This window comes from Zalophus californianus, chromosome 13, assembly GCF_009762305.2.
Source record: "Zalophus californianus isolate mZalCal1 chromosome 13, mZalCal1.pri.v2, whole genome shotgun sequence".
NCBI lineage: Eukaryota > Metazoa > Chordata > Mammalia > Carnivora > Otariidae > Zalophus > Zalophus californianus.
In genome coordinates this window covers 91,751,432-91,766,957 of record NC_045607.1, presented here as the reverse complement: position 1 = coordinate 91,766,957, position 15,526 = coordinate 91,751,432, and the positions used below count along the sequence as shown (strand labels likewise).

The window sequence follows — 15,526 nt, the reverse complement described above, 5'->3', positions numbered from 1 at the left end:
AGATAATCTGAGATGGCAAATCTGAAGATATTGCAGGAATCCATGCATGTTGCAATTTGTGGGGTTTATTTGAAAATTATTTACATATCCCGTAATATTTAGGCTCTGCTTGGTTGGATATTTTTCAGCACCTCGTCATTATCTGTAACTAATACAGTGTTACTGTTTGTCTATAAAATGAGAGAACAAGGTTGTAACTACCTCCATAACACCATTTCTAGCATAGCAATTATGTTTTATGGAAGGTAATTCCCTAGAATTAGGGAACTTAGAACTTAGCCACTTTGAAAAGTTTCTTATGTATTATGATTTCTTATGCAGAGTTGTGAAGACAGTGGCTGTGAAGATTCTGAAGAACGAGGCTAATGACCCGGCTCTTAAAGATGAGTTATTAGCAGAAGCGAACGTCATGCAGCAGCTCGATAACCCTTACATCGTGCGCATGATCGGGATATGTGAAGCCGAGTCCTGGATGCTGGTTATGGAGATGGCAGAACTGGGTCCACTCAATAAATATTTACAGCAGAACAGGTATGTTTCGGTCCCCCAGGAGCTGACGCTGTGGTGGGGCAGGGCCCGCCTGCCCGGTGTGTGTCATAGTCCGATTGCTATGTTGGCCCACACTCAGGGACCTTGAGGGAAGAGGGAAGAGAGTTGTAGTCTTTGGATCAAAAGCTCTTTTAGCTCTTATTGTGCTCAGAAAAACTCCAATCCAACAATTTGGTCTTCATTCTCCTTTGCTCTCTCTATATTGCTCGGCCTCAGAATATCCTGGCAATCAGTCTCTCCTCACTAGGCAGAACATGCCATACCTAGTGAGAGAAATATTAAAATAAACATTTTAAAAGGGAGTAACAGTGATTGATGTCTTATGTGTCTGGCTGACCTCTACGTTCCCACGAGTAATTCTGAAAATAACTGTTGCTGTTAATGGATTACAAGCATTGGTGGGGGATTCATGGCTCATTTACGGCCATTGTTGAGATGGAGTAAGTCACATGGGATAAGTCTTAATAATAGCCACTGATCACTTGGTCCCATTTGATACATTACGTGTGTACTCTACTTAGATTGTGTCTCTAATCAGCGTAGGAGGGAGGAGGTAAGCCCCACTTCACAGGTAAGAAACTGAGACTCAGAGGTGGTTTTGTTACCTGTCCAATGTTGGAACAAGGATTCCAACCAAAGCCTGGCTGTCCGTGAGTCAGGTCTGTCCACCCCAATTATACTGCAGTTCAATTCAATTCATGCAATTCAAAGCACACCTTGAAAATTGTACCAGTTGAATACCAGGATAACGGTGCTCAGTTCTGAGCAGCTGTAAGCTAACAAGGTTGTTTGTCACCACTTATTACTCTTAAGAAAAATAGGAAATGAGAGGAATGAAGAGCATGGTTGGTTGGTCCCAGATGGACTGCTGTCCACCATCACTAAAGACACATCTATAACTTTCAGGCACGTTAAGGATAAGAACATCATAGAGCTGGTCCATCAGGTTTCTATGGGAATGAAATATCTGGAGGAGTGCAATTTTGTGCACAGAGATCTGGCTGCAAGAAATGTATTGCTGGTCACTCAACATTATGCCAAGATCAGTGATTTCGGACTTTCCAAAGCACTTCGTGCTGACGAAAACTACTATAAGGTATGAAAAATTTCTCCAGTATGCAAAGCAGGTGGTGAGAATCTGAAATGCAAGTGTTTGTGTTCTTTATTTGATTATGATAGGGTTTCAAGAAGCAATTTACCTATTGAATTTGCCTATGTAAAAAATGTTCTTGTTAAGCTTTGATTATGTTGTTTTATAAAATGAAAATACTCTAATATATCACAACTTGGGTTTACTCTGAATAGTATCTTCCAAACTATATTCCTGGGAACAAAAAGGAATCAAGGTATTAATTGATAATTCATTAAAACACACACACACACACACACACACACACACAAGAATAGAATTCTTTCCTTAAATTACTTTGGAAAAATGTGTTGAACAGGTTGATCCTTACAGGATTTCTCAGAGCCCCCCCTCAACCCCCAAAATGAACTGATAGCAACGAAAGGAAGGGAAAAACATAAGAAAGCCTCATATGAACTCGGTCACAGTGTGTATGTTGAGTCTAGGTTGATCAACTAGAAAATGTAATGGGAAGGGAACTCAGATAGTGAAAGAGGGGGCCAAGAACAGATTTCCAACTCTCCAGGTCCCTGGGAGAGTCCAGCATTCTCAGAAATAGACGGCCCACCCTGAGGCTCTCACTTGAGGATGGCAGGATGGGGGCCGTGGGATTGCCCTGGGCGCCACACCCTGGAGTGCGGGGTCCCCCACTCGCCCACCCTCTCACTTCTCTCTGGGACGGCCGCCGTGCGTGTGGCAGATGGGGACAGTGGGTCTTGGTCAGCTAGGGACTGGCATAAGGATGAGCAGCAAGACGCCCGAGTGGCTCTTTTGGTTGGGCGACTGCCTTCGGCTCGGGTCGTGATCCTGGGGTCCCGGGATCGAGTCCCGCATCGGGCTCCCTGATCAGCGGGGAGTCTGCTTCTCCCTCTGACCCTCCCCCCTCTCATGTGCTCTCTCTCTATCTCATTCTCTCTCTCAAATAAATAAATAAATCTTTAAAAAAAAAAAAAAAAAAAAAAGGATGAGCAGCAAGAGCAGAGCTGTCCAGCAGTACTCCATCCTCCAGAGAGAAGCTGGCTCCAGAGCAGAGCCCCTTCAGAGATGAGCCACCATTAGAAAAGCACCGAGTGAGCCCTTTACAGACACCGGGGGGAAGTGAAGCAGAGGAAACGGCAGCCTAGAGGGACAGCCCCAAGCACACGCCAGAGAAAAGCAGGTGTTCCGTCCGGAGGCACTTTGGAACACACGCTTCATCGTGATAACTAGAGAGGAAAATCTAGACTGAATAGCTACACAGAAAGAGATGGGAGCACAGCGCCATTTTACCTGCCTGAGCCCATCCATGAAAATGGAAACAAAAAATAGCAGGAGTAGCTATATTTATAGCAAACAAAATAGACTTGAAGTCAAAATCTGTAACAAGAAACAAAGAACGTCGTCATATAATAATGATGGCATCAATTCATTAAGAAGTTATAACAGTTCTAAATATATATACACCCAATGTTGGGGAACTTTCTGAATATAACCTGAATAAACAAATACTAACATATCTGAAGGGAGAAATAGACAACTATACATTAGTAGTAAGGATTTTCAGTACCCCACTTTTATCTATGGATAGGTCATTCAGACGGAAAATCAATAAGGAAACACTGGACTTGAACTATACTTTAGGCCAAAGGGATCTTAACAGAATTCACAGGTGAATTCTGCCAAGCATTTAAAAGAGACTTAATGCCAGTCCTTCTCAGACTCTTCCAAAAAATGGAAGAAGAGGAAACATGCTCAAACTCGTTTTCCAAAGCCAGCATTACCCTGATCCCAAGGCCAGATAAGGACAGTACCACAAAAGAAAACTATAGGCCAAAATCCCTGCTGAACATACATGCAAAAGTTCACAATAAAATACTGGCAAACTGACTTCAGCAACACATTAAAAGAATCATACACCACAATCAAGTGGGATTTATCCTGGGATGCAAGGATGGTTCAACATCTGCAAAACAATAAATGTGGTACACTGCATTAATAGAATGAAAGATAAAAATCATATGGTCATCTCAATAGATGCAGGAAAAGCATTTGACAGATTCCAGTATCCTTTAATGATGAATACTTTCAACAAAGTGGGTATAGAAGGAACATGCCTCAACACAATAAAGGCATATATGACAAGCCCACTGCTCACATCAGACTCAATGGAGAAAGACTGAAAGCTCTTCCTCTAAGATCAGGAACAAGGAAGGATGCCACTCATACCACTCCTACAGTATGGAGGCTCCTAAAACAGTTAAAAATAGAGCTACCCTATGACCCAGCAAATTATACTACTAGGTATTATCCAAAGGATGCAACCATAGTGATTCAAAGGGGCACATGCACCCCAATATTTATAGCAGTAATGTCCACAACACGTGGTTAAGGAGAAGAATCAAAAAGTAAAGTGCAAAACACATGTCCCTAACTTTTCTACCTCCCAAACGTATATGTTACCTACCTGTACTTGGATATAGATTTTTTTCTGGAAAGATTCAGGAAAAATGATCAAACGCGCCCATCTCTATGGCTGAAGATTTGAAGTTGGTGGAGAGAGACTTCACTTTTTGACATATTTAGGACTCATCAAAGGGTCATCTTTATATCACCTCAAAATTTAAATTAAAATTGAAATAACACATATGACTATATTGTTCACAACTTTGGAAACCAGAATCTAAAAATAATGTGTTACATGATTGAGACAAAAGGGTAATCAGAGTGTCATTTAGAGACACCCATGGTGCCTATGGTCTCAGGGCGATGTCCTGGGCTGGGGCCCTGCTGACCCACCGTGGGGCAGCCCACCTCCCTCCCTCCCCCCAAGCGTGCTTGTTAGCGTGACCTCCCCAGGAGGCAGCAGGACTGACTTACGCACTGAACTCTAAGCCCCAGAGGAAAGGGTTTCTGCTGGGCACAATTTTGATCTCTTTACTACCCCTTGCTTTTTTAACCAACTGAGCCACCCAGGCGCCCTCCCCTTGCTTTTTTAAATTAAAAAGTTGAAAACATTTTTGGAGCACTTGGCTATCTCCATCGGTGGAGCGTGGGACGCTTGATCTCAGGGTTGTGAGTTCAAACCTCACGTTGGGTGTAGAGATCACTTAAAAATAAAATCTTAAAAAAGAGAAAAGTTTAAAACATTTTTAAAGCCATACTAGCAGTCTGTGACAAAATAACGTTGGCCGAAAACCATAGACAAGTACCCAGTAATAGTTAACTATTCTTGGGAATAGCCCAGTATTTCTTGGAGCACAACCATGAAGCTAAAATTCAGGCTGGGCTCTTGTGTTGGCACAAGCTCCATGAAGCTGTGAGTAGCCAAAGGAAGAGGCAAGAGAAAAAGATAAAAAGGCACAAGAAATACAGCCTGAATCTTAAAAAATATAATGAAATCTTAAAATTTTAATTTTTTTAAGATTTAAATATCTATTTTTAAGATTCGGACCAAATACGTACATGCACACACGCACAGGGCATTTCATGAGTCATTTTTTTTTTTTAATTTTTTTATTTCATGAGTCATTTTATTCCTTTTTTTTTTATTTTGGTTAACACACATCAATTTTATCTGTTGACATAAATTTTACCATCTGAACCATTTTTAAGTGTGCACGTCGGTCATGTTAAGAACGTCCCCTGTGCTTACAGCCACTCTCCAGAATTCTCTGAAACTCTGTCCTCATTAGACAGCGACTCCCCTGTCCTGCTCAAGCCCCCCATTCCCTGGCAATCGTCCCTGTGACTTGGACCCTCTAGGGGCCTCGGGTGAGTGCTTTCATGCAATATTAGTACTGCAGGGACTTGGCCGGCTGACTGCACCGAGCCTGATGTCTTCAGGCTCCATCCATGCTGTTATGTGCGTCAGAAGTCCCTTCCCACTGGAGGCCCGGTGATACTCCATCGCGTGGATATGGACCTGCTGTTTATCCAGTCCTCCGGCGGGGGACGCGTGGGGACCCCGCACCGTTTGCTGCTGTGAACCCAGGCGTCCACAACCCAGTTGTCACCGAGGGTCTCTGTCTGCTTTGCTTTCAGGCCCAGACCCACGGGAAGTGGCCGGTGAAGTGGTACGCTCCAGAGTGCATCAACTACTACAAGTTCTCCAGCAAGAGCGACGTCTGGAGCTTTGGGGTGTTGATGTGGGAGGCGTTCTCCTACGGGCAGAAGCCCTATCGGGTGAGCCCCTGCTATTTCGGTTCTAGCTACGTGGCCAGCCCAACAGACAAGCCCCGGATGATTGTCACAGGACGTCAAAAATCATAAACTCCTAAAATCTGGGCTCCCTGTCTGAGTCTTTCACTGTCTTTTGACAGTGAGCAGTGGATATGACCTCCATTTATTCTAAACTGAAAAAAAAATGTGATATTAACTGCACAGTTTACTTAGTTTCATTGTGCATTACACTTATAAATATGCATAAAAGAGACCCACGTTGACATTATAATTAGAGTGGAAATATATGTGTGTATATATATATATATTTATTTATTTATTAACTGGCAGTTCAGTTAAATATTTTAGATTTTTTAAAATCAAAATATGCATACCAAAAAGGGCACCTGTGCTAGAATACAGCTTGATGAATTTTCACAAACGGGTGTGCCCGTGAAACCAGCCCCCAGATGATGAACAGAAGGCCCACTGTGCCCCCTGCACGCACAAGTCGTTCCCCAAGGGCAACCCCGTCTGACTCCTAGATCATGGGTTAGGGGCTCCGGTTTGTGTACTTTTTATAAGTGAAATTGTGCAGCGTGTACTTTTGCCTCTTTGGGGTGGGAGTAAGACTTATCTGTTGTGTTTTGTTTTGTTTTGCTGAACGCTGCCTTAAACAAGCTTGGGTATGTTTTGCATTTTAGGGCATGAAAGGCAGTGAAGTTTCGGCTATGCTGGAGAAAGGAGAGAGGATGGGGTGCCCCACCGGGTGTCCAAGGGAGATGTACGAGCTGATGAAGCTGTGCTGGACGTATGAGTGAGTACCCGGGATGCCCTGCAGTTTATGCAAAGGCCCGGGGGCAGGTGGGAAGGCCCTGGAAAGTAGCAGCGACTCTGTGTTTCCGTGAACCAGGGCCGTGCTCCCTTCTAAACAAAGAGCGGTGGGGTGGCTTGCTTCCCAGACCAGGCGCTCATATTCTTCGGTCTAGAGAATAAGTTTAGACAATGAACTCTAATCCAGGGTCCCCAAATTTAAGTGTAGATGGTACCAGCTGGGGGTAAGGGTGGTCAGCGTAGAAAGGTGTTGGTGGGAGTCCGGGCTGGTGCCGTGTCCCACTTCTGGCAGCAGGGGCTGGCGGAGGTACTCAGCAGGGGAATGAGTATCATACTTGCCTGATTTCCTGACCGCCCTTCCAGGCAAGACCGTGGGTATCATCCAGGTCGCAGGGGGATCGGCCAGGGGAGCACTTCCCCGGAAGTGACTCAGACCTCGGACAGTGGCCCTCAGCATCTGCCGCGTGCCGTCATATGTCCTGCCTGGGGGAGCGCATGTGATGTTGTAGGCTGGTGGTGTTCAGGGCAGCTCGGCGGGCCAGAGACATGCACCACAGCTGACAGGGACGTGGCCTTTGACCTTGCCCGGATCGGTGGCCCCGTGCGTGGCCCGTGGGGAGCACCCGAGCCTGGTCTCCGTGTCTCTGACCCCGGCATGTGCCTGTGCGCCCTCGGAGCTCCGAGGTGCTGTGGGTGTGTGATCTAGAGGAGCCGCGTTCTTGCCCTTCCATGGCTTCAATACTTAGGGTCAGGTTGCTGTCAGAGACTCGGGCTGATGGAGCAAGAGCATCTGGAAGGTGAGGAATATTCCAAGTGCTTTCAGATGCCGCCAGGGATTCTGTAACTCCCTGAGGACGATCGTCCACCACAGCTGGGAGTGGAAGTAAAGAATGCCATCATTATCTAGAAGGGACCCAGAGTCAGGCCCCAGGGGAGAAAGCAGATGTTTCCCCGGCTGACGCTGTGGACACGGTCCAGGGAAAAGGCCTTTGGCGGGGGTCCGATGGAGCCGCTGGGGACAGCGCAGGCTTGTTCTAGCATCCAGCAGGCACCGTGCACCCTGCATGGCTTTGGAGACCCTGCAGGCTGTGAGGATTCTTTGGGGGCTGACCTCCAGGTTGGAAATGAGCTCACAATGCCTTCCCTCTGTGCACTTGGGTCCCAGCCTCTGGCCTAAGCAACCGCTCCTTCCCAAGGACCCTGGGTCGGGTGGCCCCCAGCAGCAGGGCAAGGCCAGGGGTCAGGCGCAGCCCTGGGGGAGGGCACTTACTAGAAGTAAGTAAACTTGTAGAAGAAGGATCCTTCTCCTGTGGAAGGTTTCGCTTCCCCCGGGAATACTCTTGAAATCATTCTGAAACACATTTTAAAACCTGAAATTAAAATCAACTCTCAGGGAGGTCGTTAAAATTAGTGTTTTGGCATTTAATGCTAAGACTGACAGGTTTATTTCTATCTGCTGTCCTTTGTGTTTGCCAATGAGGAGGGTAGGGGGGGCGGGAAGGGCCTCAGGGCGGGGGCGGGTGTGAGGGGTGGGCCCCGCGGGGTGGGGCGGCCAGGGCGCCACCTTCTGCCACAGCCCCCGCCTGGCTCAGGGGCCGTGAGCCCGCCCAAGCCGCTCAGCACCGGGCGCGCTCTTCCCGTGACTCAGTGCATCCGGAGCGGGCGCTCTGCCCACCTGTCCACGCGGGACCCGGATGGCTCCTTGCACCGTTCTTGGCCACACGGTCCCCACAGGGAGGACACACAGGGGACACAGGTCTCCTGGGTACTCACCAGACCTGGGGTGTGTGTGCTCACCGGGAGGTTGCGGTTACATCACAGTGAGGCCTACAGGCAGGGACGTCTTTGCCCCGGCTTCCAACCCAAGCATGCACTCTGGCGAGTTCCATGTCGCCAATGGAGAACCAGCCACAGCGTTTAAGTATCAGCCAGGTAAAAGCAGTGATGGCAGTCCATGCCCGAGATGAGAAACGATGAGTCCTTATCAGTCTTGGGTTCATTTTCCAGCAAAGCTGTATTTCTGAACGTTCAGGTTCTTCTGGTAGTGACCTGACAAAGGGCAGAGGGGGGGTTCGGAGACTCGGTCTCAATGTAAGTAGTGAGATGATGTGCCCTTGAATGGCAAAGCACCCTTTTCTTGGGCACGGCCACCAAGGAGCCCTCAGACACCAGGCGATGGTCTGGCAGCCAGGTCCCTGCCCAGGGCCCTCAGGGCGACGCCTGGCCAGGACCGCCGGCAGCCGCTGCGTTCACCCAGCCTCCCCTGCGGTCCCACGGTGTGTCCCGGAGCAACATTGTGGGGACTTTCCAGGGTGGGGGCCGGAACCCTGGGCAGGTGGACATCCCCCCTGGCCCCCTGGCTTTGCAGAGGGGAACAAGGCATTCCGAGCAGCACCTGCAGAGGTCACACTGAGGGCAGGGGGGCAAGTCAGGGCCAGGAAGGGAAGATGGGCCCCGAGGAAAATGGGGAGCAGCAGGGCTGGGGGCTTCGGTTGTGTTTTACAGAGTCGGTGTATGGCCTGTAATTAGGGATGCCAGTGAGAAAAACCCTTGCTAATCGGGAGAAGTTGGGTCTCTTCACCCTGAAAAATGGGCTCCTGCTTACTGGAGAAAAGCCCAGGACGTTGGGGATCTCTGAGGTCGGGAATGATCTAGGGGGAGCTCGAAGTGCTGCTTAAAAGATCAGTAAACCCGAGCAATGGGGTGACTCTGCCTGTTCCATCTGGAGGCCCGCCCCTGGCTCCCTGCTCCGCTCAGTGCCAAGTCCGTTCCCTCTGAGCGCCCCATCCCCGGGCACCCCATCCGCTGAGCGCCCCAGAGCTCACGTAGCCCGCACTCACCACTGGAGGTGCTGTGTGCAAGCCACCATCCCATCACCCGGGGTGGGGGTCAGCAAGCCTCGGGGAAGGCCCAGACCCTGCCCTGCGAGAGCCTGCAGGCGAGGGGAGGGGTGAACAGGCGATAGACGAGCTAAGGAATCTGTGTGCTCTCAAAAGGTAGTGAGTCCGATGGCATTTCGGGGCCCAGGCCATGGCCCAGGAGGGTGTTGTACGTGTGAGTGGGGTCTCAGAGTACCTCCCGTGTGCAGGTGCTTTCTCATGCAAGGAGCTATAGCACCGGCCTGGGGCCCAGAAGCACATGGAGCTTCCAGAACCTGGTGCATTCCATGAAGTGAATACAGAGGAGCCCTGAGTATTCTCCAGGCTTTTTGAGGCATTTTTGTTGTTGTTGTTCTTGTTTTATCCATTCTAAACAGTCAACTAGGTGGATGAATCAATCAATACGTGATAGATGGCTAGACAGATGATGGATAGGTAAGTAGCTAGGTAGGTAGACACATACATACACACCTCAAGACCTATCACTGACACACTCTATTGACCCCCTCCACATACGTACCGGTGGACACTTACCTGGAGGAGGTCACGACCCTGGGCTGGTTGTGCTAGAGAACTGGGTGTTGGGAGGCAAACGTGCCACAGATTAGCCCCCCATGAGCCCGTGATCACGCACGGCTATCTTTGGTTAGAGGTTCACATTGGCCTCCATCGGGGAGTGGCGTCCCACCTGAGGACCGCAGGATGAGGGGCGAGGGGCAGGGGTGCGGGCAGTGAGGAAAGAGGGGCTGCTGGCCCGAGGGCCCGAGCGGAGAAAGCCCCCCGAGGCCCCAGGAGGCCGATGCGGGCAGGTGGGGACAGACAGGAAGCTCACACGTGTAGGACGCTTGGCCACACTGGCTGAAGCTCAGCATCTTGGCATCATGCTCAAGTGTCGAGGAGAGATCCCCTGGGAGGCTGGACCAGGTGTCCTTGCCAAGCGCCGGTCTGTATCCCTATGTCGGTTAGTTTGCTTGGTGCCTGGCTGCTGGGTGGATGGAGACTCAGGAGCTCCGTGCATTTGGGTCCCCAGAGCTGGAGGGGAACGTTCGGTTTTGCAAAGATGATGAGGTGTGTTGTTTGACTGTAGAAGGAGGGAGGCTGTCCATCTGGGTAGACACAGCCTCCACCTACGCTCCTGCACCCGGGCTTGGCCCCCAGCCCTCCTGGAGGACAGCTTGGTGGCCAGAGGCGTGGTCCCCACAGCCGTGCCTGAGGTGGCCTGTGTCCCCAGCCATGACCGCAGACGGCTGTAAATTCCAGCAGTCCATTATGGTTTTTCCTTACTCTTGAAAGCTATAGGTGAAACCATTTATTTTGATGGCATTTGACAAAACCCATTTGGGTTCCGTGGAAGCCGCACTCCTTGCGGTGGTGAGTGATTCTGGGCCCCTGTGAGCCTGCTGCCTGGCTGCCCCCCCAGACCCGCATGGAACCTCTTGAAATTCCAGTCTGAATGTGGACGCTTCCCCCAGTGCGACCTCAAGTTCTGTTTCACTTACTGGGCAACTTCACCCTCGGGCAGTATAGCCCCAAATCCCACAATGTAAGCAAAATTATTTCCACGCGGGGGCACGTTCTCACAGTTTTAAGAAATACTTCCAGCTGATGCTGTCCTGTGGGAGGAAGCAGAGAAGTCTATGACAGGTTTTGAGTTTAATGCGAACCCGTATCAACAGCATTTTTTCAGAATATCCAGAGCTATCCGACCGGGGTGGGGAAGAAGGTACTTTAAATTGTGTCCATCTCTTTTTCACAGGATTCCGAGTCCAACTTGAAGTGGGTCTGGGGCCCATCGACCCACTAATACTTTTAGGCACATTCTGTTTTTGCTGGATCACAAGGGCAGAGTGTCCGACCTGGGGCTCAAAGATCCCGACTCCGAGGGCGAAACGTCTCCACGTTAAAGGTGGACACGAGTCCGTGGGCAGCCTGCCGCAGGCCGCTGGGGCGCTGCGGGGGCTCCTGGGCGCCGGGTGCAGGGGCTCCCGGGGGCGGGGCCACAGGCACCTGTCGCCGGGGCTGGATCACAGCGCGTGCGCGCACAGACAGACCCACAGTAACGCGGGTCTTCCCGTTCCAGGGTGGAGAAGAGACCCGGCTTCGAAAACGTGGAGCTGCGGCTGCGCAACTACTACTACGACGTGGTGAACTAAGGGCCCCACGCCCTGCGCCGCTGCCGGGGGCCGGGGAGCGGTCACAGCAGAGCCCGCCCGACGCAGGGATTTCGAGAGCGTCCACCTCTCTCTCTGCCTCGGGAGAGGCCAGCCTCGTGCGGGACATGACCGTTGTCCCCAAAGCCTGCCCCGGAGCACGCCCTCTGCAGAGCACGCCCTCCCCGAGGAGCCCGGGAAGAAAGACGGCAGGACCGGAGGGGGCCCGTGGATTCCTTTGTGTTTCTCGCCTGTGCGGTTTGCAGGACAGGTTCCAACGAGGATCCATGTGGGCATCCGAATCTCCAGCAGCCGGGAGGTGTCCCGGGCTCACCTGCACCGCCTGCCCTGCAGGGAAGGCGAGCGGAGGGGGTTTGGCTGCCTCTAGAACCTGGCACCGACAGGTCCAAAGACTTAGCCCTGCCACCGAAAAGCTTTCCTGGCGATGAAAGTGCTTTGAGGCTTTAAAAAAGAAAAAAAAAAAAAAATCAAGCTGGACCAGTACAGTTTCTAAGCGTGTAGCCAGTTAAAGGGGGGAAAAAGTCTGGATACTGCATTTGCTCTGTGCGTTCTGAGACACAAGACTCAGATCCATGGGACAGATGGGGCTGTGGGCATGAACTGGCTTGGCGTGCCTTCCCCCTGAGAGCCTTTCTCCCGCACACCCTCCCGGGACTGTGCTTGCTTGGAGGTGGTGGAGGGGAGAGGGCGTCTGTCCTCTCGGGCCTGAGCGAGGACAGACGGCAGGTGCATCGGGCTGTCCTCTCCTTAGGGAGGTCCGAGCTCCCCTCCCCTAGAGAGAGGGTACCTCCAGAATCTCCCGACTTTTTCTGTGTTCACGGTGGGGAGGGGGTGGGGACAACCCAGGGGGCAAGGCCATCTACAGTGAGTTTCCTAAGATTGTATTAATTGATAATAAAGCCACAGACTCTGAGCCTTGCTGCAAGCATGCCCGAGTGTGACTTTGGGTTGAAGATATGAGACCAGGAATTCTTGGCTAGCTCTCTGGTCTTAGCGAAGCCTTGAGTCATGTGTGAGCTTATACAAGTCATCGGCCCATGTATGCCAGTTTGAAAGTCAGAGGGAGTTAGCTGTCATTCTTAGGGCAGCTGAGTCCCTGGGCCAGCGTCGGTCGTACCTGAGACATTTTAAAGTATACGTCCGGCCTGTTGTCGGGAGAGTTTCCCTTCTCATAGCAGGGCATCCAGGCACAGGGAAAAGCAGCAGTCAGCACCCTTGCTCAGCCAGAAAGAAACATGAGTCACTCATCGAACTGGTGGGAAGAAGCATGTAGAACCCACCTGGGCTTTTTTGGAATCGTGCTAGCTGGCGGATTAATCATTTTGTTAAAGAGAGGGTCCCAGCGTGCTGAGCAGATACTCAAAACATGGGCAACATACATCAGAGTCCCTGAAATTAAAAAGCCGAGTGACAGGAACTCTGCGGGGGGCTGTCCATGGATTTGGAGTCATGCCTGCAAGGTTGGACGGAGCACTGGTGACCTCTGAGCAAGTGGTCGCGTCTCTGGCAGAGGCGGTGCATGGAAGGCTCCGTGATGTGAACGTGCGCAGTCTGGGAGGTGAGGATCCTCACTGGGCACTGGCCGCGGCTGGAGCTCGCGGGCCGCCACCCTCCTGACGGTTCTCTCTCCCCGGGCCTGAGCCCCCTCCCCATGCCTTCCCCTTCTGGTCCTTGTTCAGGAGCAGCAAGACGGTATCATGGACAGACACACCGCTCCGGCCAGAACCAGTCACTGCTGGTGCCACGCACACTGTGTCCCCACCGGGGGACTGGAGCTTTCCATAACACAACCCTAATCCATTCCGTGGTGACAGGGACTGCTTGTGGTTTTCCATGTGAGCGTGTCCCCACGCGGGCTGTCACTGGCTTCACAGTTCCCCCAGCCCGGTGGCCGCCGCCCCGCCTGGATGTCCACACGTGGAGGTGACTATTGGGTCCTCCGGGCACCCCCTCCCACAGAGCACATGCCACCATTTCAGAAGAATGACTTTTTGCCACTGGACTTTTTTTTTTTTTTTTACTAACTGTGATTTTTTAATAAAACTTTTAAATTAGCTTCGTGATGATTTTCATGGATATTATTGGAATGCTGTAGGTTGCACCGTCAAATAAACACTGTTAAACAGCATCATTAAATGTGAATTTTTTTTTTTTTTTTTTGTAAATGCTAAGTGCCCAGTTGAGTCCTAAAAAGCCGGATGCACGCAGATCCCTGGGAGCGGGTCCGGGAGCTTCTGTTGTGCAAAGGCCTGCCGAGGGGGGCCCTGGTGGGCCGTGACCCCTGTTCCCGAGGTCTGCCCAAGGAGGGCCTAACAGCTCGCCCCGTACCCACAGGAAAGAGGGGTGATGATCCCTGAAATCCGCACAGGCGCCAAAGCCCGGCCGGGGGTTGTGGGCTTCCCCTTTCCACATGAAGACAGCTTACGGGGCATCGGGGAGCAGAGGAATTCCAGAGTGTCCCCATCTCCACCTGCTTTAAAGGGGGTCACGCACGCACACTCACTCCCACACACGTGTGCACACACCACATACATACGCACACCATGTGCACACGTGCCTACATATCACTCACAGGTACGCACGCACACCACACCAACATACACACCACCCACCGCACCCCACTCCCAGTGACCCTCTAGGTGCCAGTGTGGGGCAGTCCTGCCGCGGGGATGCGCTGCTGGCTGCTTTTGTCTCTGCCTCCTCCTCAGGCCCAGGGAGGAGCGTCAGTGCCTCTCCTGGCCACCGGCCTCCCTCGGGGTCCCACTGAAGAGCCTCCTGCTGCCGGCAGGCAGAGGTTTGAAGGCCTGTGCGGGCCGGCCTCACAGTCCCTTGGTGGCCCCGAGACCGGGACAGCCAAGGACGACACGGAGCGGGCCTGTGGCTCCAGACGTGGTAGGGGCGCGTCAAGTGGCAGTGGTAACAGTGCGGTCAGCTGGTCCCCAGTGCCAACCGTGGTGGGTCCCCTACACCGGGGAGGCTCAGCCGCCGACCTGTGCGGACACCTGTGAGTGCAGATGCACTGGCCAGGGGCCCGGCTCTGAAAATACCAGGGGGAGCCCACCTCGTGGGGACCCGTGGGCCAGCTGGGTGGTGATCCAGGAAGCCAGCGACCTTGACCATGAGCCTTCGACCCCGGGGGAGGGCGCAGGAACCACAGCGCCATGGAGGCAGGGGCGTGAGACAGATCTGTCGCTAAGTGAGCTCGGGCAGAGGGGTTTGAGACCCGTGCTTGCGGTTCCAGGGTGTGGACAGACTTCAGAACTAGTCGATAAATGCGTTCTCGGTTCAGGGAAGGAAGAAGCCTTTGCCGAGAGCCGGAATGAGGGTTTGCTTTTCCGCACGCTCTATTAGGGTAGAGATAGACGGTGCTGGACACTGCTCGTGGTCTGGGGAATGGTGGCCAGGGACAGCGGGTCCTCCTGAGTCCCTGCATGTTCTCGGGGGATGGGAACCAGGCAGAGGCGGAGCCCCAGCCCTGCTTCTGCACCTGTGAGTCTGAGCAGCGCAGCCGGACAGAACGGCTTGGGCAGCTCAGCTCGGCCTTGCCCGGGAAGGACCCCGGGGCCCGGCAGCCCACTCGCAGTTTGAGAAGCTGGGCAACAAAGACCTGTCCATGCGTTCTTGCCAGCTCAGCATTTCCCCGACTTCTCGGACCGCAGACCCGCTGTTGTGCTCAGTGCCCCGTTAGCAAGACGGGGCTGGTGTTCCGCACACAGGCCGGGAAACCGCACACGAGGGAGGCGGCTCTCCTGGGGACCCGGGGCGCGTGTGGGGAGCTAATTCCTTCCCTGACATCAGCCGGGGAGGCCGTTCGCTGTGCTGTTAGC

The 15,526-nt window shown here is 52.2% G+C and overlaps 1 protein-coding gene across 7 annotated transcripts in view; it reads left to right on the top strand.

The window, feature by feature from the left end:
* The window catches only part of SYK (spleen associated tyrosine kinase), a 76,133-nt gene extending 62,312 nt beyond the window's left edge, over positions 1–13,821 (top strand). For 6 of the 7 annotated variants that reach the window (XM_027615420.2, XM_027615415.2, XM_027615417.2 and 3 more), the window contains 5 exons: positions 322–531; positions 1,456–1,645; positions 5,699–5,839; positions 6,520–6,632; positions 11,609–11,846. In XM_027615420.2, the coding sequence (XP_027471221.1) occupies positions 322–531; positions 1,456–1,645; positions 5,699–5,839; positions 6,520–6,632; positions 11,609–11,681 (727 nt within the window). In that variant the 3' untranslated portion in view covers positions 11,682–11,846. Of the gene's footprint in view, positions 1–321; positions 532–1,455; positions 1,646–5,698; positions 5,840–6,519; positions 6,633–11,608 lie in introns of all 7 variants that reach the window. The other variant, XM_027615419.2, reaches the window with a different exon arrangement.
* Positions 13,822–15,526: the final 1,705 nt, after the last annotated feature.